General features: G+C 40.6%; 2 protein-coding genes across 3 annotated transcripts; one reads left to right on the top strand and one right to left on the bottom strand.

The window, feature by feature from the left end:
• Positions 1-91: 91 nt before the first annotated feature.
• On the top strand, positions 92-20,381 carry tbl1x (transducin beta like 1 X-linked). Of its 2 annotated transcripts, none has more exons than XM_058619947.1 (15): positions 92-509; positions 12,670-12,775; positions 13,329-13,459; positions 13,569-13,788; positions 14,679-14,811; positions 14,986-15,127; positions 15,225-15,288; positions 15,417-15,514; positions 15,926-15,986; positions 16,110-16,231; positions 16,314-16,388; positions 16,502-16,629; positions 17,891-18,056; positions 18,143-18,244; positions 18,337-20,381. In XM_058619947.1, the coding sequence occupies exons 2-15, from the start codon at positions 12,718-12,720 to the stop codon at positions 18,361-18,363; spliced, it is 1,527 nt and encodes a 508-aa protein (XP_058475930.1). In that variant the 5' UTR covers positions 92-509; positions 12,670-12,717; the 3' UTR covers positions 18,364-20,381. The 2 variants fall into 2 exon arrangements, with proteins under 2 accessions (XP_058475930.1, XP_058475925.1); XM_058619942.1 differs by having other exon boundaries at positions 95-509; positions 13,329-13,474.
• On the bottom strand, positions 20,070-27,884 carry gpr143 (G protein-coupled receptor 143). Its single transcript, XM_058619954.1, has 9 exons — positions 27,510-27,884; positions 25,883-25,992; positions 25,511-25,605; positions 25,088-25,180; positions 24,765-24,874; positions 24,577-24,685; positions 24,173-24,290; positions 23,388-23,640; positions 20,070-21,343 (listed from the first exon to the last, which is right to left on the bottom strand). The coding sequence occupies exons 1-9, from the start codon at positions 27,763-27,765 to the stop codon at positions 21,240-21,242; spliced, it is 1,248 nt and encodes a 415-aa protein (XP_058475937.1). The 5' UTR covers positions 27,766-27,884; the 3' UTR covers positions 20,070-21,239.
• Between the last annotated feature and the right edge of the window lie 73 nt (positions 27,885-27,957).

The raw sequence follows: 27,957 nt of genomic DNA, 5'->3' as shown, positions 1-27,957 counted from the left end.
AACAGCATACCAGAAACTACTTGATGAACTCACACTGTTTTAATTGTTTTCAATATTCAGGTTTAAGGTCAGTTAGCTTTTACCCCTCAAACCATACACCCCCCCCCTCCCCCTTTCACCATTCTCTGTCTACGTCTCTCTTCCTCGGCTGCTGCTGCTACTACTGCTGCTGTTGTCTGTTCTCGGTGAAACTCCCGAGTAAACCGCAGCCTCAGCCTCACACAAACCGGGCTTTATTTTCTTCCTCCCCCCCCTTTCTCCTCTGCCAACTTTACCGCCTGTTGTCAGTGTACGTGTGTGTGTATGTCTGGGCGAATAACGCCTCGTTTGCGCAGTGAATTAGTCGACAGTGAGTCACAGCAGCAGCGGTCGGAACTTGAAATATGACGAGAAGTAAAATGGGAGGAAAGTCGTCGCTAGCCTGCTGAAGTTGGAGGCTCTCCTTGTGGAAGAGGAAGAGAGGCAGCGGCGGCGGCGGCGGCGAGCACGAGTTCACTCACAATAAGAAGGTAAGCGACTGAAAGAGAGGGAAAAGAAAAGTCGAGTGTGGTGTATGATTTAAGATGCGTTGGTATTATGCAGCTTCTGCGTCTGTGTGTTTTTCTACAAAGAAGACAGTGACTTCCAGAAAGTGGCGATTGTATGGCATTGATTAGGAGGTTGCCGGCACAGCTTAGTCACCCATTGACTCACACGTGTGTTGAAATTACTGCATACGTCTTTTGAATTTCTCTTTTCCGCTGTTTGTCTTCTTAACGAACTACTTTTCTCTCACGGTGTGTATTTGTCTCCCACACACTTATGTTGAACATCAGTGTAATGCGCTGTGGAGTACTAAATATAGTAAGTTTTACCGGGCGAAGGTTGTCCCCCCTTTGATGGATGGTTTGGATATACTTTGCCATTACAACAACACATTTGAAAACATCCGCCACACGAAGTTACACCAATGCAGCTTGACTTATTTTCTTCCTGAGACTGAAATATGAATGATTATTTACTGTATGTCCTCTTGCAGATTTTGGAAGCACATGAGTGGGGGAGGGGAGACATTCAACTGTACTACATTGCCTTTAGTAGCCAAGGGACAGCTCATGTTACTCTATAACTACAATGTTAAAGCTGTTTCCTGACTGTTTGAGCTGTATGCACAACAGAGACCAGACACCATGTTTGTGCACGACTTATTATCATGAGACAATAATACATGTTGCGTGACCTCCAAATTCTGATTATGTGCCATTTAGTGGCTCTGGTTGTTCTTGGTATTTAATGCACTAATGGGGAACACAGTGTACAGACACATTTAATATGTCTCACTTGGCCTTTGGCCAATAAAGTGTTAATTATTACAATTATAGTGAAACATGAGGTGATGACCCTATTCTCTGGTTGAACTTGTGGCTCTTGGTGTGTGCCCATGTTGTTTGTTTACACCAATCAATGCCATGTAGCAGCTGAACTCACATCAAGGGTATTTTATCAGATGAAATGCATTGATGAAAACATCCAGTGGGAATACTGGCTGTACTTGATTTGATGTTATGGTTACTGCTCACACTATTTTGTTTTTAAAACTACATCAAAATAAGCGAGTAGACACATTTTTGTTTTTAAATGGGTTAAATAAAGGAGGCAATCGATTACTCCACAGTTGTCTTTGACATTTCAAAGCAACGTAAACAACTAATGTACAAGACGCGACAGAATAAAGGACCGTGGAGAGCACAGTGGATATAAATTTACGTCTTTTTACTTCAGTTCTTTGTTCAAACTCGGTATCAACTGAGCAATATTTAGATTTTGTAGCCCCATAAAACAGTTTCTGCTCAAATTGCAGTAGTATACAGTAGGTGTGTGGTATACCAGTTGTAATAGTAAATTGGCAATAATGTTTATCTACGTTTTTGCTAGCTTGAATTATCCATCTTTTTCTTTTGAAATTGAAAGTGCTTGGCAGATAAATGTGATTGAGACACTGCTACTGCTGTCCATAAGGGGTCAATCACACAGTGACTCGTCACATAATATGGCTGTTGCTTCAAAAACACCTTGGGAAAGTGTGGAGCTGAGCTGTTCAAGCAAGCCATCAATAGAATGTAAACAATGGAAACATTTGATTCAAGCATATGTCCAGACTAGGAGGTAATAAATAAAGCAGATGATTTGGGTTGTTAAGCCCGCCTCTTGCTTTATTCGATTGGCTGTAAGTGTGACATTAATGATCACTGAAATACCCTCGAGAAATGTGTGTACCATTGGAAAAACAATGGTTTGCTTGTGTCACTTTTCGACTGACCTTTCTGTGCAATCAGCCCCTAAATATTACCAAGATCAAATTTATTTGTACAGCTTTTTAGTCTTAAGGCTCTTTGCTCCATCATATTCAATTGATTCGATTGGAATGACATTATTATTATCATATTAAATGTGCAAAGTCTCAGCTCTAATAAAGAACCATGTGGGAGATATTAAACAAGGGTTCAAAAGTAAGTGGACACTTGGATACTAAATTATTCTTGGGAAGCTGTGTGTCCTTTCAATAGTTAATGCACAAAAACACATGATTCCACTATGTAGGTGTACTCGTCTTTTTGTCAATGATCAAGAGAAGACAAAACCACAAGATGCAAACCCCGGGTAAATCTCAAGCACAGAAAGCCCACGTTGCAGTTCACACTAGTAGAAGTCTGAAACAAAGTTCTATGGACTGATGACGCAGACTTGAATCTTGATCAACATTACGAAGAGAAGAAAACCCACAATGGAACACAATGGTGGCTCTCTCTAAAGGCTTGGGCTTGTACAGTATATCTGCCAAAGGAACTGGCACGCTGGCATTTATTTATGATTTCACTGCTGATGAATGCAGAGAGTTGTGCTCAGATTCAGCAAAATGCACCAGCTCTCACTGAATGATGGTTCGTCATTCAATAGGACAAAGATCCTAAAATGTAGCCAAAACAACCAATGAGTCTGCAGAGAGTTGTGGACGTGTTCCACTCATGCGTACTGTGGGTTCATTCATTCTAATCAGGCTCTGGGTCAGACTGGCATTCCACACATGTGTACTTTATCTTACATTCCATTCTATTTTGAAGTAACTTGAACATGCACAGAATTGTTCAGTCTGCACAGTCACAGGTTTTCTGGATGACTGCATAGGGTCAGCGAGTGCTCTAACAACATCCACATCATGCAGACCACAGCAGACATTTGAGGACTAAGGGATACAGAGAGTATGAAGTGGCCTTAACTGCAGATGCCACAACAAGCTGAAGAGCTGAAGGTGGCTGCAGTGAGGCTTAAGGGAGACGCATCACCAATTATGATACTCTCTACTGACTTCTGTGCATCGAAAACAAAGACTGTAATTAGCCACTTGTCCGTGGCTTCTCCTCACTTTCTCCTGCTGGGTTCTCACATGAGCTCACTGGAGACTATATTAGGGAGCTGCCAGGAAAATCTCCAGAGCAACTTCTATGGACATATGCATTTACACTCTCTGAACTATCTTCTCCAGAGTTCATTGCATCTCTGAAAGCTGCCAAGGAGGCAGATGATCTGCTGTATTGACCCGTAAAGGGAGAAGCAGGAAAAATAAGCAAAAGATGGCACTATTTGTCGTAAGGACCACTCTGTTGTTTTTGATATTGACAAAAGCTTTTCAAAGGTGTTAAAAAAGGTATTAAAATATCTCTGCAAGTACTGTACATAGTGGTAACCCTGGGCGTATAATATTAGAAAAACAAAACAAGAGCACACACACACTTTATTCGTGTGGTGGATTGTAGTAGCTCTTAGTTTTGCTCAAATTAGTTATTGGTAAGTGATTCAAATGTGACTTCAGTGCACTCCTGCACAGGAGAGACAACAGTAAACCCATTGTACTATGTGTCTGACTGTGTGTGTTCAAAACTGTCCCCTGATCATAAGTAGGCCAAAGAAGTCCCTGAGAAAGGCCATGTCAGCCCGTGGTGCTGCAAAGTTCCATATCGAGTTGTCCAAATATTTCTTTAGTGGAATTTATTTATGGTGTGTTGCGGCAGGAGGTGAACCACTCTCCCCCTCCCAAACAGACTTGCACTGTTTGTGGGCTTTTTGCCAACTGACAACTACTTGCTAGTCCAGGGCTACAGTTATTTATTTTTATTCAGTTTGGATTTAGGGTGGCTCTGTTTATCACTGTTTGAACTTGTGTCTGTCGTGCCCCATGCCTATTGAAGGTGTGTCAAATATTGTCCTATTGTCTTGCTGGTAGATTCTATTTCTACTGTGTCTGATTAATGACCCAGTTTCCTGTTTTATAATTGATAGAATGTGTGAGAGAATTGCGTGAGAGTGACTGGTTGTACGTCTCTGTATGGGTCCTGCGATGAACCTGTCCAGGGTGTATCCCACCTTTTGCCCTATGTCACCTAGAATTGGCTCCAGTCCCCCATGACCCTCATGTGGATGATAAAGTGGTAGTATAAATTGATGAATGTTAGTTGCATTTACTGAACATCTTGTCATTTTCAGTAAATGAGCTCAGTATACTCAGTCAGTGAACATAAACACGTCATCTCAGTATTGTAGTATTCCTCTGAAGTTGGTGTGCAATTGGGAACCCGACAAAAGTTGTCTATTGTTCAAGAAGTTGTGCAAGCACAAGCACATGCCAAAAGTGTATTTTGCCTAAGGGTAGATGTTTTTTGGGGGCCCTGAGTCTGATTTTCACTTCCTGCTGATTCAGCAATGTAAGATGAGGAAGAAAATCGTAATTCAGTGTTGCACATTGTTAACATGCAGTGCACACCAACAAGGACTTTTTGTCCTTTTCAGGTGATTTCTTTGGTTTATCTGACACTCAGCTTTGTGAAGTTATTCCAGACTCTTGCTAACATTTTGTGAGTGTGCAGCTTATCATGTGAAGTGTCCCATTATCAAAGCTGGTTACATGATATCTGTGACTTACCAAATGATCACAAAAATTGAATTTCCTTGGGAAAGACAAAAATAAACTGTTAAACAAAAAAATAACTGTTAAAAAACTGTGTTGAATGCCCTCTTCACTATTTTGGTGTCATCAGTGGTTGGGCTGCTGCTTCTCCTCTGTGACACAAACACATTCCAAGTAGACAGTGAAGACCAGTTTTCTTACAACTACACTAGCAACCGTGTAAGGGGAATCAAAGCCAACAACTTTGTCCTTATCACACCACATCTTCCATGAGCTATAACTACACACCAAAACCACTTAAATAAGTTAAAGTGATTATTACTAACAAGCTTATGTGAAGATATTATTTGGTTAATATGCTTTTGTTAGGGCTGCAACAAATTAATCAGTTGGGTGTTTGGTCCATAAAATGTTGATTGGTGCTTCACAAATCTTGAAATGATGATGTTCTCAAATATCTTTTATTGTCCACAAACCAACACAATTTAGGTGTAATGATTTTTTTTATGTGGTGCAGAGAAATCAGAAAATATTCACATTTAAGAAGCAAAGCATTCAGAGAGTTTGACTTAGTTATCAAAAAAACGAAACATTCAAATTGATACGTTGTTTGTGGAAGTAGTTGACGAACAGTTGATTAGTCATTTCAGCCCTAACTGTTGTAAATTATTTTTGCTGCTATAGACACACATTGTATTTATTCTAATGCTTTAAATATTGGGGGTTGCGTTTTAGTTTGGACAGGCTAAATCACTGACTCCTGGAAAAAAAAAACAATGCTTTCACGTTAGCCGTGCTCATAGCCACCAATGTATTTCCGCTCATGTAGTTGGAGATCCATCACATTTTCACTTCTGTTCACTGTGGTCACAATGCATTTCCGAACTCCTCCTGAAATAGTTTGGCAGATCGGATAACAATACGTCCTCGGGTGTATTTACACCTGTACTTACAAGTGGTCAGGCGCTTTCCGATTGCAATCAGATTACAGAAAACACATCTCAATGCCAGGTGTAAAAGTAGATCACTTATGTTTTTAATTAGTTTGAGGTTAGCCTCAGAGAAAACCCTGTACTCACTATATCAGATGGATCTGACGTATCAGGTGAAAGATAGGCCACGATGAAGTTCTAGTTAGCTGTCAGCTACCCTCAAATTAATTGGTGTCGGTTCGGTGGTCACTCTTGACGTTAGCTTTCTATGATGATGATGAAGGAAGACAAGTAAATATTTATCATCATCACAATATTGAACAATGTTATCTCACATTGCAGATTTTCCTCACAGCGCACAGACTTTGTCCTTGAGAGCAGTCATGAGTTATCAGTGTAACAATGTGTCCAGGCAGGCTGCGGGAGTAGTAAAGTTTAAAGTGTGTCAGCATTGTACAACATACTGTGATTAACACGTACCAATAGAGTTCATGGATTTTCGACAACTGCACTACATGCATGTAATTGAGGTACCACCAGGTTCTACAACATTATCTACGACAGTGAATAAGTAAAAAGAGTGGGTGTGTCACTGCCTTAAGAAATGTTACACGGTCATTTTTTATGACTGGAGATTGTTGTATTTTTTGCCTCCTGAGAAGGCTACATTTGCTCTTTTGTGTTAATTAAAAGAGGCAATTAATGTGCAGGAAGAAGTAAATGTACATACATTAAAAATGTTGGCACTGATAAATCCATTATTGTCATTAAGTGTTTGTGATTCCATGACACAATGATCTGTGCATATCTTAACCTTCAGTAAAGTTGAAATCAGAAAATGGAAGCATTTTTCATTTAGAGGACACATTATGCTATGAAGGGCAATCTTTTATGTTTAGTGTTAATGTATAAATGCTAGGAAATGTAGAGGGACAGCTTAGAATGAAGATCCGTATTTCAGCCCACTTGTCTGCTTTGTTTGTTTGTTTGTTTGACCCTGATATCAGATGGAAAGAAAGCTCAACAAGAGTGGGGGGTATTCGGGGCGGCATGAGCTGCTATTGACAGAGAATCAAGATCTTCTGGTCACCATAGCAACACTTGTATTGCCCACACTGGTTTGTCGCTGTGTTTACAGCTTATTTGTTCAACCCCCATCTCATTGAAAAAAAGAATTGCCTGGTGGAGGCTTTATGGTGTTTTTTTCTTTCTATTGAATAAACATAGAAATGTAAATGTATTCTCAAAAAAATAATAAATTAAATTGTCACAAAATGAAGACAGTCGGTAGTTCAATTTTTGGTTTTAATGTACAGATGATTTAATCTCAGAATTAAATGTAATACACATGTGGCTCGTTATCATGCAACATGAGGATGCACAGCAGAGTACACACACACACTCACGATGGCCTAGATTTGATATGGTCCCAAATGAACAAATGGTGGTGAGTTGTACAGTGAATTCTGATTTATGAGTACAACGTCAGTATATGGAACAGATGGTTTGTTTTCTAAATAACAAATGACATGTATAAAATGTCACTGTTTTTTTTTCCTCTTTCTTTTATTCCCACAGTCTCATCCATGCTATGTTCTTGCCAACCACCCCCACTCAGGCTTATGCATGTACATGCTCTGCTCTGCTCTGCAGTGACTAGTTCTTTGTTTGCTTACATTCAAATATGAAACCACATTTGTGATAGGTTTAACAACTGCCTGGCGAGCAATATCACTGTGTTAAAATCTGTGTGGACAGTTTGCTGCTGTTACAGGGTGAAAATACTGTCCAAGCGGTTGGAAAAATACATGCTGTAGTTTGACGTCTTATGAGTCTATCATAGCGCTTAGCACTTATTAGTTCTGTACTGAGGCAGGTGTATGTAAAATGAGCCTTCTACACATGTAATTGTACTCTTAATTGTTGTATTGAATTTGGATGTTTTGGTTTAAAATGAATTGGAACTCATTGTTAACTCTCTGACAATGCGTGTACTATTTCCTCTTATCTTATCCATATACTCCATAGTTCTTATTTTATATATGTTCTGTCCACATCAATGGCAAAATAAGACCCAGCGGTTTGCTTCTTTTAAACCATGTAATGACTACTTATAGCTTTGTTTGCACTGAGAATCCGAAATGACACCAGTGGGCAAGTGGGAGTTGTAATTTTTATTTGATTCTAATGGATTTAGTATGAGGGTGGATCTTGACTCTTGATGTCCTCCTTTTTAGAAGCTTTTATGCTAAATCCTTTCATCGATCTCCCAATTATTGCCCTGGGAGAAAATGTAACTGATGTTGGTGCCTGTGATCACATTCTCCTGAGAGAGGGAGGGAGAGAGAGAGAAAAACGCTAATAACACTGATATTGCTGTAAGTCTGTCAAGGTACATATTAAAGTTTTGGCCCACTGCACTAATGTGTTACCCCCATGACCTCATTGATGGTTAACTGCTGGGGGAACCATTAGGTTAGCCCTCCAGTGTGTGGTGACCCAACCATGTGGCCAGACTCCAACTGATCACTTCAGAATATAATTTCAGAAGATAATGTCACATATGGATTCTTAATCTCTGTTTGTCAGTGGGTGGAGTGTTTGAATAGAAAACCTGCACACTATTGTTTTTCTTGGCACACAGTTGGCCACCACTGGTAAATAATGTTGCAACCCATAGGAAGCGTGGGAGAAGTGTTCCCCCTGTAGACTGAAGTCTACCATCCCCCATCGTGTGTTGACCCACCATCCCCCACTGTATGCGACCTACATTGGCTGCCGCTAAGTGACTCATTGAAAGAGCCAAGAATAATGCTCAAATGGTTGTTGTGATTACCTGTGTGGGGATCATTATTTATCACCTTGCTCCCATTCCACCATCCCCCCCTTCATGATTCCCCTCCCCCATGGCTCTCTCTCTCCCTCTCTCTCTCCCCCCTCCCCCCCTCAAGACTGCAGCCCAACCAGAAGCTTCAAAGGCGGGTTTTACTCAGCAGAGCAGTTCAAGAGAAAATGGCTGCTGTTTCCAGGTCTTGTTTGCACATCTGTCAGAAGGTGACTGTTCAGGAGAAAATGGGGTCCCTGGTATGCCGGTTTTTCACATAATTCTTTTCAAATCGGCGTGTCTAGGACTTGGGTGGTTGTTGTGTAGTCCTCTTAACTCCATTACTTCTGAATGATTAATGTTCAAAAAGGATTTCAGCCGATTAATTTCAGTGGTGATTAGATGATTACACATGACACGCCTGTATGAGGGTGTCTGGGAAAGATGATGTCAGTGTATTTAACATCTAGTTTAAAGTAGATAAAGCACAGGTTTAATCTTTTAGCATATATTTGCAATGAACAAGCCTTTAGTGGGTCTCTAATCAGATTTAGAGCAAGCGATCATTTGATCTTCCACTGGGTTTTCCCTGTCGCATTCAAGGCCAAATTTATACACTGCCATACAGAGTTGTCAGTTTATTAGAAGGTGTACACACACACACACACACACACACACTGATTCATTGCTTGGCTTCAGTGCAGTTTATAAATGAATCACACTATCTGTCCTTATCACATCGCTTTGAATAGCCTTAATATGCAGTCATATCACAATACTCCAAAAGACACCACTGAAGCAACTGTGTTCTCCTGCATCCACATAGAATAATACATTTACAAACCACAAGCAAGGATTTGTCTAAAGATGGGGGAATCATAGTGATGGTTGGTTTGTTCAGGGGTTACTCAGTTGTGTCCTTTAATGTCTTCATTCCCTTAAATTAAATGGTTTGAAAATGCTAGTATTTGGCTTTCTTGCATGAAGTGTTTCAAACTTGAATTAAAAGAACACACTCTGCAGCAGTTGTGTAGTGAAAGCAGGTTGTCCGTAATGGCTACAGTTCTGTCCGTGTCTGTTTACACTGACAATATTGAGCCACAGTACTGCTGTGCACTCAGAGGTGACAGGATTTACAGTGCAATATGCAGTCTGGGTAGTTCGATGTCAACTGTATGAGTGAGGCAATAGTTGGTGCATTGCTTGGTGTTACAGTATGAAGGGTTTTATTATTCCACTGCTTTGACTCGATCCTTTGACCGTAAGGCGTGCAGGCAGCTTTGTGAGCTACAAATTTATTTTTAATAATAACTGCAACAGTGCATTAAATATCCTAAAGCCGTCTACATTTAGCATTGCATAGTAATATGGTGTGTGGGACTGCAACTAATGATCATTTTCAAAATTGATTAATCCGTTTATTTTTTCTTTTGATAAATTGTTCGGTCCATAACATTTCAGAAAATGTTACAAAACGTTGATCAATGATTTTGAAATGACGTCTTGTTTTGTCCACAAACCAGATAATATTCAAATTTAAGAAGCTGAATAATTTGAGCTTGTTTTAATTATAATCGCAGACAATTGAAACAATAGATTAAAACAGTTCATGGTTAACTTGGTAATTGATTAAAAAACTGTTGCATCCCTGATACGGTGTATGTTGATGAAGAAACCCTCAAATGCTGCAGTATCAGTTTGTTTTGCTGTCTTTATGGGAGCACGTTTTGTGGCGATGGACTATTGTCATGCCAAAAAAATCAGTTACACTACGATATGCGTATGTTTTCATTCATTCTCGTTCAATGTAGTACATTTGAAAAATATAAAAGTGCAGAGATGGATGATGAGTACGTCAAACATTTTGGGTAATTTGTTGCACCCGTAGTATGCTGCCACTGCACAGATGCAGAATTGTCCGTGTTCACGTCACAATGCATCTTAAAAAACAGTTGTTTTCAAGACCTCTTGCATAAACACACTTTCACTTTGATGTTGTGTGGGCTTGAATGTGGAGAAGCGCTTTCTCAGCTGGGGCTCATCTGGCTCAAATATTCACTAATGGCTGTGGTATTTCTGTTACCTTAAAGGCATTCAGCATGATTCATTTGCCACAGCAGCTTCATATCAGTCAGTTGTTGTGTTCTGTCTAAAAAGATCTTCATTTGAAACTGGGATTTAATGGTGTCCATGTCTAATATTTTGTCTAACCAATATCAACGAGGACAGACTACACCTCAATAGAACTATATAAATAATGCTATGAAATCCGTCCATCTCTTTCACATCATCTCAATGATCACAATCAAGGATGAGTGGTTTTGTATTTGTCATTGTTGTCTACTGTATGCACTATGTCCATGTGTTGTGGGAAGTGTTTTTCCTCACCACAGCCATGGCAGAGATTTGCCCATTTGCTGAATTGTTGTATGATCAAAGGCTCTAATGCCCAGTAAATTGGTGATGTAGCCATCATTGGCCCATCTGTTAAAGGGATTATTTCTCGTTCTCTGCACCGACGGGACCCGGGTCCCTCTAGGCTGTCTGTTAATTACGTTTCCAGTTGTTTGGTATGTGTCTGTCATGGCCTTGGGTCCAGTGGCTGCCTTGCTTTGATGTGGCTAGCCCTTCCTAGTCCTGTATGTCAGCTAATTAGCTAAGAGTCACATGGTGACTGTGGTCAAATCAGGGAACATGGGCCATGATTCTAATTTGGGTTTTTAATTTAAAAATTTTTTTTTTTTTTACCGAATGTTTAAGATATATTTTATTGAATCTCATTTTCATCACACTAAGGCTGCACCATGTTGTTAGAACTCCAACCCTTGCGTACAATAAAGGCAGCCCCTATCTGAAAGAGTATACCAAGGTGAAAGTGAATAATTCATGTTGTGTAACATGTTCAACCTCCCTGGCTCTGTGCCCACTGGTAATTGGGACAACACTATTCTCTATAGTCTATTTTTTGCAATCGCTCTTGTTGCTATGCTACCAAAGGGAAACTTGAGTGGACCTGGACAGTGTTTGAAATGAAAGTTGGACGGCCATGCGGTCTTCATGCATGACACCAAAATGTCTGTCCCTTTGTCTCCCTGTTGGATAGCAGCTTCAAATTAAATATAGTTTGAAACGTTTATTGTTATGACTCATTGTCAGATTGTAGTTTGTTTCTTTTTGGTGCGTTAAAACACACAAGACACTCTCACTTATTTTATTCACTCTACGTTTGTAATCATTTACCACCACATGTGAGTGGGTATGCAAATTATCTCATTCCAGCTCTATTTAACCTTTTCTGGAATAGAGAAAGCTTGTATCTGTGGAAAATGTGTTATCCTTGCATTCTTCTGTCACTTTGAAGATAAAATTTTTTTTTAATGTAATTGAATCTTTGTTTCCTTTTGTTTCCTTCATTTTGAAAATGGTCTCAATGTTGACATGTTTACACAACCTCTGTTAAACGTGTCTATTTGTTGCAAATGACTCAAGAGGGGAAGGTCGGACTGACCAAATAATTTGGTTTGTGGTCTGCTCTGTAATTCACTAGATGGGCTCAGATTTGGCATTTGCTGTCCTTAATGCTTTATTAGCACTATTTTAATTTAGACAAACTGGTTAACTGGGTCACTCATGGGAAGCACCATTCAGTTCTCTGTAGATGTCACCCCCTGTAGATGTCACCCCCATTAGACCACATTTTGCTTAATTCAGAACTAATCATGTGATTTGCAGGATAAAATGATCCAGCTATTGACTTTGTCAAAAGGAATTGTACAGCAATGAGCAAGACAAGAGTGGGCATGTAAGAAGAGGGACTAGAAAACAGTGCCAATGTATTTGTGTGTAATAAAACACATGACAGTATAATGTATTTATTTTTAGTTGTTAAAATGCCATAAAAATGTGTCATATGCACGATTACAGAGCTAAATATTAATTATGAGTTGTTTTTTTTATTTTTTTATTTTCAGGAGTGAGCCCAGCCTTACAACATACCTCTTCCCTTTCACTGGGCTAAGATGAGTATTACCAGTGACGAAGTGAACTTCTTGGTCTACAGATATCTCCAAGAATCAGGTTTGTCTCACTGCTACAAACACTCAAATATCAATTGCTGATAGCTGTCAGTGCTATTAAAGCGCACTTATTTGATCAGTGTCTTTTTGTTTTGAATAAAACCCATAATGTGTATGCATATTTAAACAATGCATTGAAGATATTTTTCCTTCCCTTTAAAATAATGGAATTGAACTTGCCATTTACCCTTGTGTGTTGTGGCTGTAAAGAGTATTTCTCTGCTCCTTATAAACCGGCGTGCTGTGCTTGGAAATGATTTGAATGTTTGATACCAGTTGTAGCTGCTGTATATTAATACTGCTTATTAAGACGTCCTCTAAAGCCATCTGGCAGAATACGAGTTCCTAGCGACTCAGAGGTCAACGCTGACACTGGCATGCCTTACTATTCTCTCAAATGTCATTCTTGTTATGCCACTGGGCTCTTGTGTGTAATTACTGTAAGCTTTGTTTGGGCCAGGCAAGACTTTTCTTTGAATATGTGTGTTGTGTTTGTGCACATCTTGTGCTTGGCACGCACCCATTATTGAATGTGAATGGTGTTTTGTTTTCAGGTTTCTCCCACTCTGCATTCACCTTTGGCATCGAGAGCCACATTAGCCAGTCAAACATTAATGGAACACTAGTGCCCCCTGCAGCCCTCATATCCATCCTGCAGAAAGGGCTCCAGTATGTGGAGGCAGAGGTCAGCATCAACGAGGTGAAGGCCGGGAGCTGCTTGTACTGTACAATGCTTCCGTCTGTTAAGTGATAATGACCTGTGCTGAATCTTTGTCATTTTTTCCATATGACAGGATGGTACAGTGTTCGATGGTCGACCGATCGAGTCGCTCTCCCTCATTGACGCAGTGATGCCTGATGTCGTGCAGACACGGCAGCAGGCCTTCCGCGACAAGTTAGCCCAGCAGCAGGCGGCTGGTACCATGGTAGCTTCAACCTCCGGAAACCAGTCTAATGTACCAAAGAACGGAGAAGCCACTTTCAATGGGGAGGAGAATGGCACACACATCATGAGTAAGCTCGACTTTAATACAAGTGTCTCAGTTATGTCGCCATACAAACTGACATAAATCTATGTGAAGTCATTTAAAATAGGATTATGATGAGAGGTTAAAAGAAACACAGGTGCATGTAGATTGCTCCACTTGCAGTCTATATGGAAATACTTTTACTCTAAATGTCTTTTAAAACGATTTATTTTTTCAATATATCTAATTTTATTAGTAGTGAGCATGTTGTGTCTCATTACAGATAACTGTATAATGTTGGCTTCTCCTCCAATTCCTCATGTCTCCTCAGTGTGACTTTTAATCACCCATTAATTCACATTATATGAGTTTGTGCCAGCTGTGTGGTTTTCACACAATGTGATATGAATAGCAGCTTCTGTGAGTGAAACCAGAGAGGTGTAGATCAGGTGTTGCTCTGGACAAGGGCAGGAGTGGTAGTTTTTTATCATTGTGTCCCTAAGGATCTTAATGTGAAGGTGTGGATGGCAACAGGGAGAGCAGGGTGTAAGTAAGCTTTCACTGTCCTCGGATACAAATATGGGGGGAATTAACACAGTAGACTTAAAATGAAAGTCTGCATCCATTACTGCACCTGGGTTCTCATCGTGCTGTGACGGTTGTGTGCACATTAACCAGATCGGTTTCTCAGACTGAGATGAATAAAAATAGCACTTGCGTATACCAGCAACAACATGTTATTGATTTTCTGGGATCTCTCTGTGTCATTAAAAGGAACCACTTCACCACATTAAACATTCATTTCCAATCAATATTCACTAGAGATACATTTTGATTAAATTTGATAGCGGTTTACACTATCCATGAGCTTGTTGACTAGTATGGCTATATACACGTGCATCTGACCATCCATGTGTGTTTGCTGACTCTTCTCAGATAACCACAGCGAGCCCATGGAGATGGATGTCGATGTTGCGATACCAGCAAGTAAAGCAACAGTGCTCCGAGGTCATGAGTCTGAAGTGTTCATCTGTGCCTGGAACCCTGTCAGCGATCTGCTGGCCTCCGGGTGAGTCTCTGTCTGCGCTGAAATAATAAATCGCAACATGTGTCATACGGTGTGAATACACTTTTTGGCTCTCGTTTTGAAAGATAAATGGCTTCATAAGAATCCTCACTGACAGCTCGTAGTCCCACAGTCTGTTAACCTCTCCTTCTCCTGCGGCGCTGTTATTCTGTTTAGCTCGGGAGACTCCACCGCCAGGATCTGGAACCTGAACGAGAATAATAGCTCCAACTCCACCCAGCTGGTGCTGCGCCACTGTATACGAGAAGGTGGCCAGGATGTCCCCAGCAACAAAGACGTCACCTCACTAGACTGGAATGTAGGTTTCCAACCGTCAATCCATCTCCTTCTTTTACATTCGCCATGTGCAGCCGAGCCCAGTTACGTGACAGTTGTGTTATCTTGCCATCCTGCAGAGTGACGGGACTCTCCTGGCCACTGGGTCGTACGATGGATTTGCCAGGATATGGACAAAGGACGGTATGTTTACTCCATCCTTCCAGCACAGTGTTGTGTTAGGATTACGCACATTGTTATTGTGAATAATGCAGCCTAAATTTTCTGAAGGATCTTTTCTAAAAGAAATGGATATGGCTTTTATCCATTAGGAAATCTGGCAAGCACCTTGGGGCAGCACAAAGGGCCCATATTTGCACTCAAGTGGAACAAGAAGGGGAACTCTATTCTCAGTGCTGGCGTAGATAAGGTACTTTATGAAGCTCCCCGAGCATGCACTTACAATGCAATAATAATATCCTCATGTTTTGTTCTTTACCAGTCCTACGGCTTAAAATAAATGTTTTTCTCAGATCAGCAGCCAAAGTGTAAATCTGTAACATATCATTTTCCTACACTACAATCAGCAGGTATCCATTGTAAACTCAAGTTTTACAGGTTATTTAATAATAATTTGCACAATTAAAAGATGGCGCTATTGTAACCTGCCACCAGATCTCATTTAAAATGAGTTCAATTAACATTAATGAACGATACAGGCTCTATCAGTTAGATTTTTAATTTCAAGCCCTAGCAGTCTATTAAAGTTAAAATTTGTTACGTCATTTATTAAAACGTTTGTCAGGTGTGTGGTGGTGAAACTCTTGTTTTTCTTCCCCAGACGACAATCATTTGGGATGCAAACACAGGAGAAGCCAAGCAGCAGTTCCCTTTCCACTCAGGTAACGTGAGTTCACCACAAAACCACTGTGCAAAAATGTATCCTGCTCAGGTCTGATCATATTGTGGGTATATTATCCACCCGTCCTCTTTTAATAAGTGTAGACTATTAATATATTCCGCAGCCCCAGCTCTGGATGTGGACTGGCAGAACAACACCACCTTTGCCTCGTGTAGCACAGACATGTGCATCCACGTATGTCGACTCGGCAGCGACCGACCTCTCAAGACCTTCCAGGGCCACACGGTAAACAGCTCTGTTCTCTCGACTTGACCTCACACCACGTTGTACTTTTCTCCCTCATGCTGATGAGTTTTGTGTTTCGCAGAATGAAGTTAATGCCATTAAGTGGGATCCATCAGGGATGCTGCTTGCCTCCTGCTCGGATGACATGACATTAAAGGTAAGAGACAACTCTCCAGTCCCTGAGGTTAAAGAGCACAGAGCACAGTCCTGAGCGGTGATATCATTTGTATTCGGTCGTAATTTGCTCTTGCTGTTTTCATTTCCACACAGATCTGGAGTATGAAGCAGGATTCCTGTGTGCATGACCTCCAGGCTCACAGTAAAGAGATCTACACCATCAAGTGGAGTCCTACAGGCCCCGGCACAAACAACCCCAACTCCAACATCATGCTCGCTAGGTGGGAAACCTTTTCACGTTCAGAACCGTACACAGATAACCACACACATCGCCTGGCTTTGAGAGAAAAGTCGACGTGTGTGTGTGTGCAGTATATGTGTTGGAGAATGGGACTGTTGTCAAGGCCTTTGGAAGTTTTTGAAGATTGCCCTAAATAGACATTGAAAGTGCTTGAATTTTGTGCAAGAAAAAAGTTAAGTTGATATTTAGTTAAATGTCTATGTAGAGTCGTATTTACTGAAGGTGTTATGGGCACTGCACACTGTCTCTCTCTGCTGTTGATGTGAGATTCCATGCAGAACAGTGAGACTGTCTTGCCCAAGATCCCAGGTACAGGTAGCTGTGTCAGCATGCTCGGTCCTTGAATTTGAGGGAATTGGTCCTGGAAAATCCTTGAAAAGTCACTGAATTTGGTGTCTGGCATTCAGAAGAGACAACGTTCCAGGCACAATCTCAGCGCTAGTAAACGGATCCAGTTGTGTGTGAATGTTAGAGATGTTGTAGTTCAAACGCTGCTAGAATTTACAGCCCCTCACTGACAACCCAGCACACCTGCCTGCAATTCACAAAGGACATAAAAGAGCCATTTTCATTGCAGTCATGTAATAGCCATAATAATTTGTAAATGCCATTGTTATTCAGTATGTGTGAAGATATTTTTTTAATGGATAGGACAGTGTAGCGTGAAAGGGGAACGACACGCAGCAAATGACTGCAGGTGGAATCGAACCTGGGTCACTGCGATGGGCCGTTTGCCCTACGGGTGGCCGCTCTACCAACTACCAATGCCACCCTGTGTTCTTTTTCAGAATATTTTAAATTTCATTCTCTGTGAGTTATTATGTCATTGATTATATCCTTGTGATGCATAAATGAGCTCTGTCTATTTATACTTTTAATTACAATGTGCTACTTCTTTGTGAGGCAGATGTGTTAATTGACATCAGCCTCTATCAGCAGTGACTCAGTTTTATGATCACAGGTTTGACACCGTTTGGTTTCCTGTTTTTCTACGAGAAGTTCACACGTTTTTTATTTGCACTGTTTATTGTGTACCTGTTACCGTTTTTTAAATGTAATATTTCCTCCTTGATGAAGGAGTGATTAATAATTAAGTTTTTAGGATCAAAGTATTATATTAAGTAGCATCTTGCAGACACGACACATACCTTTTCTTTTTAGATTATCTGTTATGTTACAATAACGGATGATTATGACGGCGGTCTCATATCTCCTTTGTGCACTCTTTTGTCTTTTTTCAGCGCTTCTTTCGACTCAACAGTGCGACTGTGGGATGTTGAGCGAGGGGTTTGTATTCACACACTGACCAAGCACCAGGAACCTGTGTACAGCGTGGCCTTTAGTCCTGATGGCCAACACCTGGCCAGTGGCTCCTTTGATAAGTGTGTCCACATTTGGAACACCGCGGTAAGCATCTGACGTGTTTAGGAGAGAGGATTTCTGTGTTCTCCACATGGAGTCGGGTCATTTATTTGTCTGTCCCGCTGTTTCAGAGTGGAGCCCTGGTGCACAGCTACAGAGGCACCGGTGGTATTTTTGAGGTGTGCTGGAACAGCACTGGGGACAAAGTTGGTGCCAGTGCGTCAGACGGCTCAGTAAGTCTTAGTCTTTGTTTTTGTATTTGGGCAACAGGGGCAAGCTTTAAATGTGTTTATTAATCAATTATCAAATGTCTCTACCTTTCTAGGTATGCGTTCTTGATCTCCGAAAATAGCCGACTTGAGACTTTGATGACGAATCCTGGAGCGTGCAGCACATTGCATCAGCAAACACGCTCTCTTTGCTCGAGAAGAGCTGATAAGGTGGACTGAAACAGAACCCTCACAGGATTAAAACCACATGACTGCAGCAGCTGCTGACGAGCCAACACCAAATGAATTCAGTGCACCTTACAGTCTGTCAACGTGTGTTTTATGACCGACCTGTTTGAGACAATGGAATCCGGTTAAGAGATCCCCAAGATTGGATCCAATCCAAATCCCTGGGCGCGTCCGTGTTTTTAAAAGGTTTCTAATGAGGAAGTGCTGTCGATTCCCTCCGGACCATTGGTCCAGCTGTTATCGGGTTGTAAGGGTCGGAAACACAAACATGAGTTTTACAGAAAGAGAAAAAGTGTTACTGGGACACGTGTTGGGCTGTGAGAGGCAACGATTAATGAAAGGTTGTGGTTTCAGAATTCCTTTTGTGCAAATGTTACTTCATGTCCAAACAGCATACTTGACGTGATAAAAGTGACACCAATACCGAAGTACTGCTATTGTCTGTTGACAGTGTGCTTAACTTCTCCTCAGCGGAGAATCGTCCTTTTCAAGAGTACTTTGTGGATATTTTTTTTTTGTCTTTTTTTTTTTCCACAGAGGGACTTTTGAAAGTCAAAAATCGAATGTGCCGCTACAAGGTAGTTCTTAGCTCACGTTTATTATCAGGTCAACATCAGGAAATATAATTGCCAAGAAATAATGCTTATCTCTTCAAATAAAAAAAAGACACTCAATTCACATGAGATTAGAAAATGTCACTTTGTGGACGAGATGTGAAAAGTGTGGTTTACAAAGAGAATTTTCTCCCTTTTTGGATGTAAATTTAAAGAATGTAAAGATATGTAAATTAGATTAATACACAGACTTATATACTGTGTATATATGTTTATATACAGTACTCTTTATTGTCATCCTGTAGGGGCTCATTAATGGCTAGAGTTGCCACATCTTTTACTGCTAACGTGCGACGAGGCCTCTTTTTAAACAAAGTGCATGTCCCATCCGCTTATTTTAATACAGTCTTTTTCACCTCCACCGATCATGTTCAGCACATCAAGTAGTTCCCCTTTTTTTACACTCATTTACATGTGGCATGAAGGCAGGTTCATCTTCACTGAAAGTCGCTGAAGAAATGTGCGTCTTGTTCCCTGCATTCAGGAACTATCGGGAGCAAACGGGTCATCACAGTTGCACGTAGAACATAAGGTCAGAGAATCCGCAACAAATCCCCACCTGTGAGACCTCGTACAGCTTTCACCAGTGCTGGAGATTCTCTTTGGCTCTTTCCTCTGATGGAGCTTTAGAGCACATTGTGTCCTCAAGGTGGAGGTCTAGCAAGAGTCCCACTATTGGCTAATAAAACTTAAAAAAAACAACAACTCATGATTCCCCATGAATGCTGCCCATTGATTCAAATATGAAATGCCTGTTTGTGGGTTAAGCTTCTAAAGTGAGCAGTAAGTCTACCTCCCGCTTCATACTGGGATCTAATGTAAAAGACAGTATCTATAAACTAACACAGCATCACTTTGATTTGCCTTTTTATTCAGTTTCTTTTCTCGTTGTCTTTTTTTTAGCCAGAACAACATGAAGTGCACTTTTTGTATCGGCTGGTTAAGCAAAAAATGTTCAGGAAAGGGCCAATTTGTTTTTGTCTTGATTTTCTCTCTCTCTCTCTCTGCGTCTCTTGTCTTTTTTTAAAAGTCACTCTTGGATGTTGTTTGGGTGGTTCATTGTTTTTTTTCATTTGCTGAGAGCCAATATTGTCTGTGTCAGACTGAGAATCAGGCTGTGTGTGTTGGTGGCCATCGTTGGCATGCTAAGGAACCCAGTATGGAAAAAGTGCTGTGATGGCTACTGTTTTCTCTGACACACCCTGGTCCAGGGTGCACTCGCCTGTTTCGAGGACAAAACTTTGAAGTTGTTCTGTGTCGCAAATAAATCACTCTATTTTGATATCAGAAACAATGGAGACCGTGTCTTGAATTGAGTTCTTTTTTCGTTCGGTGCCTCCATACCAGGCTGTTGTCGGGGGTTGTCCCTACTGTCCGTCTGAGAACACCATTTGGTACAAATACTCACATGGAATCATAGATGAATAAAATAGATTTTGTTGGTCAAAGGTCATGGTCAGATTGACCTTTAATAAATATGACATATTTCATTACATCTGCTACAGTTGGATTCAAGAACTATGAACTCACGATCACCATTTTGTCAAAGGAAAAGTTCACACAATGACTTCACAAAACTAGTTTTTGGCTTGTTAAGCATTACATTTAAATCAAAAATGGTCCAGACTGAGACTGACGAGTGCTGGGTGGTAATCCTAAAGTGTCAAGAAAGTCTCATGAGACAAATTCTTAAAAAAATATTTAGGTTAAATAGATGTGTGCAAAAATACAAGGTGGACCGCTGGAAATGTGACCATCTACATTCTTCTGAAGTCAACGGCAAGTGTACTTATCACAAATCCACCGTGCGTTCCTAAGGCATCGTCAAAGCACAGCTTGTGCGTCTTTATTGAAAAATAAAATCACATTTGTTCCGTTGCCAACTCGCATGAGACTGCAGTTGTTTTCTGGCTGATCGGTCGAGGAGTATATGGAGTGATAGTACGCTGTGCTGCAGACAGGATTTAAAAAGCTTAGAGGTAAATGAAAAAAAAGGCTTAGAATTAAGGACGGGACTTAGATTGTTGTACCAACTAATGAAATCTTGATCAGTTTGAATCTCAAGAGCACAAAGGAGACTACGAGGAGACAATATTGAAACAGAAGTTGCTAAAAGGCACAAAAGGAAGAGGACGCTGGTTTGTCGCTTGTTGTAGCTAGTCCCTCACAGAGTTCTCCAAGGATTCTCCGTCAGCGTCTATATCCTCATAGTCTCGTAGCTCACTGGAAATGTGGATTTCAACTGTACTAGAGTCTGAACCTAGCAAGACAAGACAGGAGTAATTACTGAGTGTTTCTGCACACGACACCTTGACAAACAGCATCTGTCTACTCAATGAGGTACTGATATCACACTCGTATATATGCATGTGCATATATTGGAAAAATGTATGTTGGGAGTAGGAAATAATGTACAACTTCATAAGTGACCTACGTAATATTGATCTATACTTGTATGAAAAATAGACCGAGGTCTATATAAACGAGTGGGAAAAAAACGTACATCTTTTAAAACTTTATTTCTATTAACTTAATAATTCAAAGGTACTGAATGGTGACACACACACACACAACTGGATAGCCTTCGTACATGAACTACATGGCGCACAAACACAACTACTACATAAACATGTAGAAAAGTGTATAACATACTGTAATTTACAATATCATCCCAAAATACATTTTTAATAAAGTCTAAACAGCGCGGATGCATCTGTGCTGTGTAAATGCAGTTCTGTGGTCAACATGCACACGTGTCACTTTATGACGTGCAATTATTAGTAGTACAATAATCCAATGAGAGAAGTGATTCCGTTTAATACAACAGTTAAGGGTGAGTCTACTACTTAATGTTATAAGCATAAGTGAACCCAGTAAAATGGCAAATGAATGTATTGTATGAAGTTAATCTGTAAAAGTGACAGCTTTGACATTGTTTATTGCTTTAAATATCATGTCTATGATGATATTTAGGAGTCCAGTGTGTAACATTGAGAAGGGTTAATAGGCAGAAATTCAATATACCGCGCCTAAGTATATTTAAGTGTAGTAATTAGATTTTCATAGTTTCCATGATTCTACAGCAGCCTGAACATAAACCACTCGGATCATGCGGTTCATAGTTTGAAGCACAAGCTTGCTATGCAAATAAAGACGAGCAACATCCTTTCTGGTAAACAACAGCCGGCGCAGTTGCATGATGCACACTAGCATTTGTCGCAGTCTCTGTATTAGTACGTGGAACTATGGTACTTTGAACCATAGTTTCCCCAATAACATTGTCACCGGTTTCTTAAAATGTTTGACTCATAACCTGAAAGTAAGAATATACCTGAATAGCTGCTGGTTGCACAAAAAAAGCTCTGTATGAATAACTTGATTTACAGCATCAGTTAACATTTTCCCTGAGGAGTTAATGCTTTTAATCACTAGTTTCAGGTTTTCTCCAATAAATACATTTATTTATTTAATTATTATTTTTTTTTATCCCTTTTGGAGAACACATCAACACATCATGGGACGCCTGTGAATTTCTGTTCACAAAACCACCAACCTCATGATTTTTATAGGTCAGTAGGTTGCTTATCTTCACAAAAAACAACAACAGCTATATAGTTTATATTTCATATTGAGTTCAGAGCTTTTATTCTGAAAAAAAATAGGAACTTATTCAAATAGATTCAGTTGCTCAAATTGACAGATAACTGACACTAAATGTTTGAAAAATAAAAACACTGTTGTTGTCATGGACAGCCAAGTTGCATTTCCACTTATTATTGTGTGTTATTGTATTATTTATAACTATCCATCTATTTTAACTATTTATCTATTTCTTTGACTTTTAACTCAGCAAGAAATATTATTATATTCAATTGCTTACTAAATAAATTGGCCCTCGGCCACATTTACTTGCTGATCCCTGTTATAGGTGATGTCACTACCACATCTACTACTGTAATGACGAAAAACAAGTTTGCAGGTGGTTGTATATATATACATATACATATATATATATATACATATATATATATATATACAGTAGAGACCTTTTAACTTTGCCCAACTCATTCAATTAATTTAATTACAACAACAAAAGCATTCCCAGCTCACAAATAGACAGACAGATTCCTCAGTGGATGATATCGCATCGTAATGAATGTGATCATAGTAAAAAGAGGCATGAGTCCAGCCATAGCATCAGGAGACACTACATATGTCCCCCATATGATGCTGGTGACTCCTGTGGCTGCGTCACCAGCCCTGATACATAGGTGAGCTGTTACTGCCACCTAGGGGCCAATTACCTTCAGAGAGGACACTGATGGCGTCAGAGTGGTGCTTTCCATTGACTTTGGCCTTCTTGTTTTCCTGGATGTGACTCTGGTAGAGCAGGTTGTTCCCCACGACGGGGTTACCGGTGGCCGTGTTGGGCACTGACGTAGACAGTGAGTCCCAGGCCAGCTCCCTCCTCCGCTGCAGGTTAAAGTCAACACTGAGGCCCGTCCAGCCGTGGAAGGCCAGGGTGTTGAGGAAAGCCTGCATGGGGTTCAGGATGCCCTGAAAGAGTCAACATGATGAAGCAGTGTCAGATATTGGTAAACGTCAGCAAGGTAACATGCAACATTGCAGTGCAGTCACAATATGGTAATAGTATCATAGGATAATACCATCTTATCTCTTAAGAATAACAAAGGGAATGTGTGTAGGAAACAAGAGAGGATATACATTTCAGCTTTTAAAAATGGTGATGATCAGTTTTTGTTCATGTGTTATTACCATAACCATGTTATAAATGTACTGTAATGTAGATGTTATACTAATATTTTTCTCCTGTACGCTAAAGCTGAACAATAAAAGGTAAATTGTGATTTAAAAACAATGCAATTAATAAATTGCAAGCGATTACAATTGAATTCTTCTTTATTTTCTTGTTTTATCTTTTATACAAATACTGAACTGAACCTCGACTTTTATGAAATTCTTTCTCAAATCAGGGGGAAAAAATATGCTAGATTAGATTAGATTAGATTAGATATTCCCTCCAAAATCCCCTAGCCCTGTTGTATGCTCATGATTCTGTTCGACCCACCATGATAAACCATAAGATGAGGACTGCGTTTCTGATATTCCTCAGACTGCTGTCGTTGATGTCTGTCTGCATCTCCAGGTAAAAGAGGAGGATCTCGTTGATGATGTTGGGAGCCCAGCTTGATAACATAAAAAATAAAACCATCAATTTAAGAAAGTTTCCATCTTTCAGGCCATTTACTCGGAGTTACACATAGTTTAGATCAGAGCTCAGCACAGCTGTGCTGCATAAAAAAATAAATGTATTCCACCTTTTCGAGCATCTACTGGTTCTCATTAACTCCATACGATATTAAAAATCTATTCTCAGAGTTGTCTCAGTCTGTTACTTACTCTTAAATCAGTGTCCACCCATTCTAACCGTTAATCAAAATGAATCCCTTTGATAAAAGCAGCATGACATACCAAATAAAGAACACCAGCATCATCTTAAAGAAGCGCAGTTTTATGTCACTGGCCAGCCGCCTCTCGTTTTCTGTGTAGATTCCTTGTCGCCCTTTCAGCAAAGAGGTCACTAGACGGAGAATATAAAATAAAATGTGGTTATTTCTGCAAGAAAAGTCCAGAGATGTGAGAGGTGGGAGGAAACTGACCTGCAGATATGGTGCAGTTAAAGAAGATGGGGTTGGCTATGAGGACGAGCAGCATGGGTGCATATGTGGTGACGTAGTGAGGTATGGCGTGCTGCAGGCCTTGCTCGCAGCTGCGTGGAAGAAAAACGGTTAACTGTGTCGAAAACAGGCTCATAAATATCCAAAAAACACAAGGGAAATAAACTGTGTCTAAATGTCTTTTAACAAACATGATCGCTTCAGGCTGTTGCCGAAAAAACAAACAAACAGACAGACACACAGTCACACAAAAATCTGGATCTTCTCGAGCAACTTGTGTGAGGTGGTTTAGAGAAGAGTCTTACTTGGAAATGGATGGATAGTAAAGCATGGCGACGCCTTCAACACACAGCAGCACAGCCAGACCCCATGTAATCATGTGGTAGAGAATAATGGTGCTGATGATGGTGGAGGGGGGGGGGGGAGGGGGTGAGAAACAAGTCATGAGACTGAGATCACAACACATTCTGCAGCTCTTTTCTTTCTTCTCCAGAACAAATTCACTGCACTAAATGAAGGCCAATTCAAACACAACCCATGTCTAATTAGTGAAGCTTCAACTTCGACCTCCCACTGTTTTGCGAGAGCAGAGGAAGAGGAAAAAGACACACCGACAATGGACCGTGAAGCAAAGTCAGAGCCTTGATGCCGATGTCAGCTCAGAATAAAAGTGTGTCCTTCAGGTGATAATGAAGTGTGAGACGCGACTGAGGTGAGGAAATGAGCACCTGATTCCTGCCGACGTTTTAACCACGAGGAAGACGTCAACGGCATAGCAGAAGGTCCACCAAAAAGAAGCGCTGTAGAACAACTGGATCCACATCTGCAACACAGATTGTATTTGTTGTTTTTCCTTTGTGCCCTCACGGTTACAGAGGATGAAATGTGACAGATATCCTATTGTCAGCTGTTCACAGGCTTGTGCTGAACACATCCAATGCGTGAAATCAGGATTCTCTGTGCTCACATGTGACGTGTGCACTTTGGATTGTGTTTCCGCCGCGGCACTATGCCGGAACCATGTCTGTGACATAAAAGCCACACATAAACAAGTCGGTTCCGCTCACATACGATGAGCTTGAACATCTGATTATACATACTGAGCTGCCAACGCAGAAGACTTGTGGCCACACGTCGGTGTTGTTGACCACTGAGATGTTCTCCACGATGTTGGGTACGCCCAGCCACACCGACGACCTCATGGCGATACCTGTGGGACAGAAAGAACATGTGTTCTCTAACTGCGGAGGAAATTGGAGAGGGATAAATATGAACCTTAGCTTACAGATGTGAAAGTGGTTTGGGGATAATTAACATTTAAAACCCTTCAAAGTGCCCCTTTTTTCCCCCCGGTCTCTCACTCCTATGTGCATTCATTAATTACAATCAGTCACCGAGACCTTTTAATAGCAGCTTTCCATCATGGAGGGTCTTTTTGTTTTCATTTCACTGCATCACAGTGCCGTGCAAATACAGAAGCGGACCATATGTAAACGTGGTGCAGACTCCGGCCTGCTGTGCATTTCATTAGTGATCTGTTGGTTTGCAGCAGAGGATGAATCTCTGGAATACTGGACACTGAGTGCACAGAAACGTGGCCTAATCTGCCCCCAGTCTGTGGAGATTCTCATTCATCCAGGTCATTGTTCTTCATGAAGATGTTTCACCTCTCACACTTTCACACTTTACATCACAGTACAGCAACAATTTGGCCATAGTATAGAGAAAATGTTGCAATAAGGATGTGATATTGTGTTACTTCTATATTAATTACCCACAATAGCTTGGTAATAACAGTGGAAGACAAGTGTCTGGCATGAGATTATCAATCTTGAAACACATTCACTTTTGGCCTGTATATTTTTATTATGTCTCTCTTTTTCTTTTCTTTTTTTTAACTCTCCTTACTACCTTTTAGCTTTTATATTCTGGTGTGAGTTTTATAACTGGAATTGTTTTGTCTCTGTAAATTATCTAAAAATTATTTGCGCTGCTATATTGACCAGGACTCCCTGGAAGAAGAGATCTCATATCTCAATGGGACCTTCCTGGCTAAATAAAGGATAAACAAACAAATAAACAAACAAATAAATAAATAAATAACATTACCAAGTTATTACCTGTATATCTACGGAAGAGGATTAGGGCCACAGAGGAAGAGAATATTTGGGTTCTGACTTTTAAACTCAGAATTCTGACTTTTAAACTCAGAATTCTGACTTTATTCTCATAATTCAGAATAAAGTCAGAATTCTGGGTTTCAAAGTCAGACCCCAAATATTTTTTTCCTCTGTGGCTCTGACATAACTATCATATTTTCTCTGTTTCTCCTCACTATTGCCATTGTTGTTACCACAATGGCAACTTCATTAGAAGTAATGAATAAACAAATGAATGAATGAATGAATGAATGAGTGAAATCTGGCAATTGTTACGAATTGATACATTTCTTTAAGTTTAATCTTTGATTACCATTTACAGTTTGCAACCAAGTTTCTTATTTCTTTATTCTATGTTTTACGTACGTAATGTGTGAATTACACTTCCAGCTGTGAACTGTAATTTAACTCACAACTGCACTCTTATTATATGAATGAATGAACTGTAGAGCAGACAGTGGAGTGAAGAGCGACAAAAGGGTTAAGACGTGCGCGTAATTAGCGCCAGACAGCCACACCGCGCTCTAAAAGGTTATATAAACTTTTTTTTTTTTTACAGAGCAGTTACCTGCGCATCCCAGAATGTCACAAACACTGATGATGAACAATATCCGTGAGGAGGACGCGGGTCGTGGCAGAGGATGCTGTCCCACTCTCCTGTAGCCGTTGCTTTTGGGCAAAATCTGTAAAATGGCAAACAAGAGGCTGAGAGCCGCGCTGGTCAGACTCAAAGCCCCGAACAGGACGGGCTGGAAGGTCAACACGAACTCTGTCGCTGCGTCCCGGTTCGGACAGCAGAAAGTCTCCAGCCGGGGGGACGCCATCACAGAGACAGAGAGAGAGAGAGAGGGAGAGAGGGAGGACAGAGACAGAGAGACGTGCGCTGTGGTGTCAGAGGGGGGAAAGAAAGGCAGAGGAAATGGCTGAGTCCATGACCCAGCTGCCTTAGAAATCACGGGGCTGAATCATCATGTGCTTCCATTTAATCCCTGCAGTTATCGCTCAACTGTGCCACG

The sequence above is a fragment of the Solea solea genome, chromosome 2 (genome assembly GCF_958295425.1).
Source record: "Solea solea chromosome 2, fSolSol10.1, whole genome shotgun sequence".
NCBI classification, from domain to species: domain Eukaryota; kingdom Metazoa; phylum Chordata; class Actinopteri; order Pleuronectiformes; family Soleidae; genus Solea; species Solea solea.
Note: the sequence above shows the minus strand (reverse complement) of the source record. Positions and strands in the feature narration are given on the sequence as shown.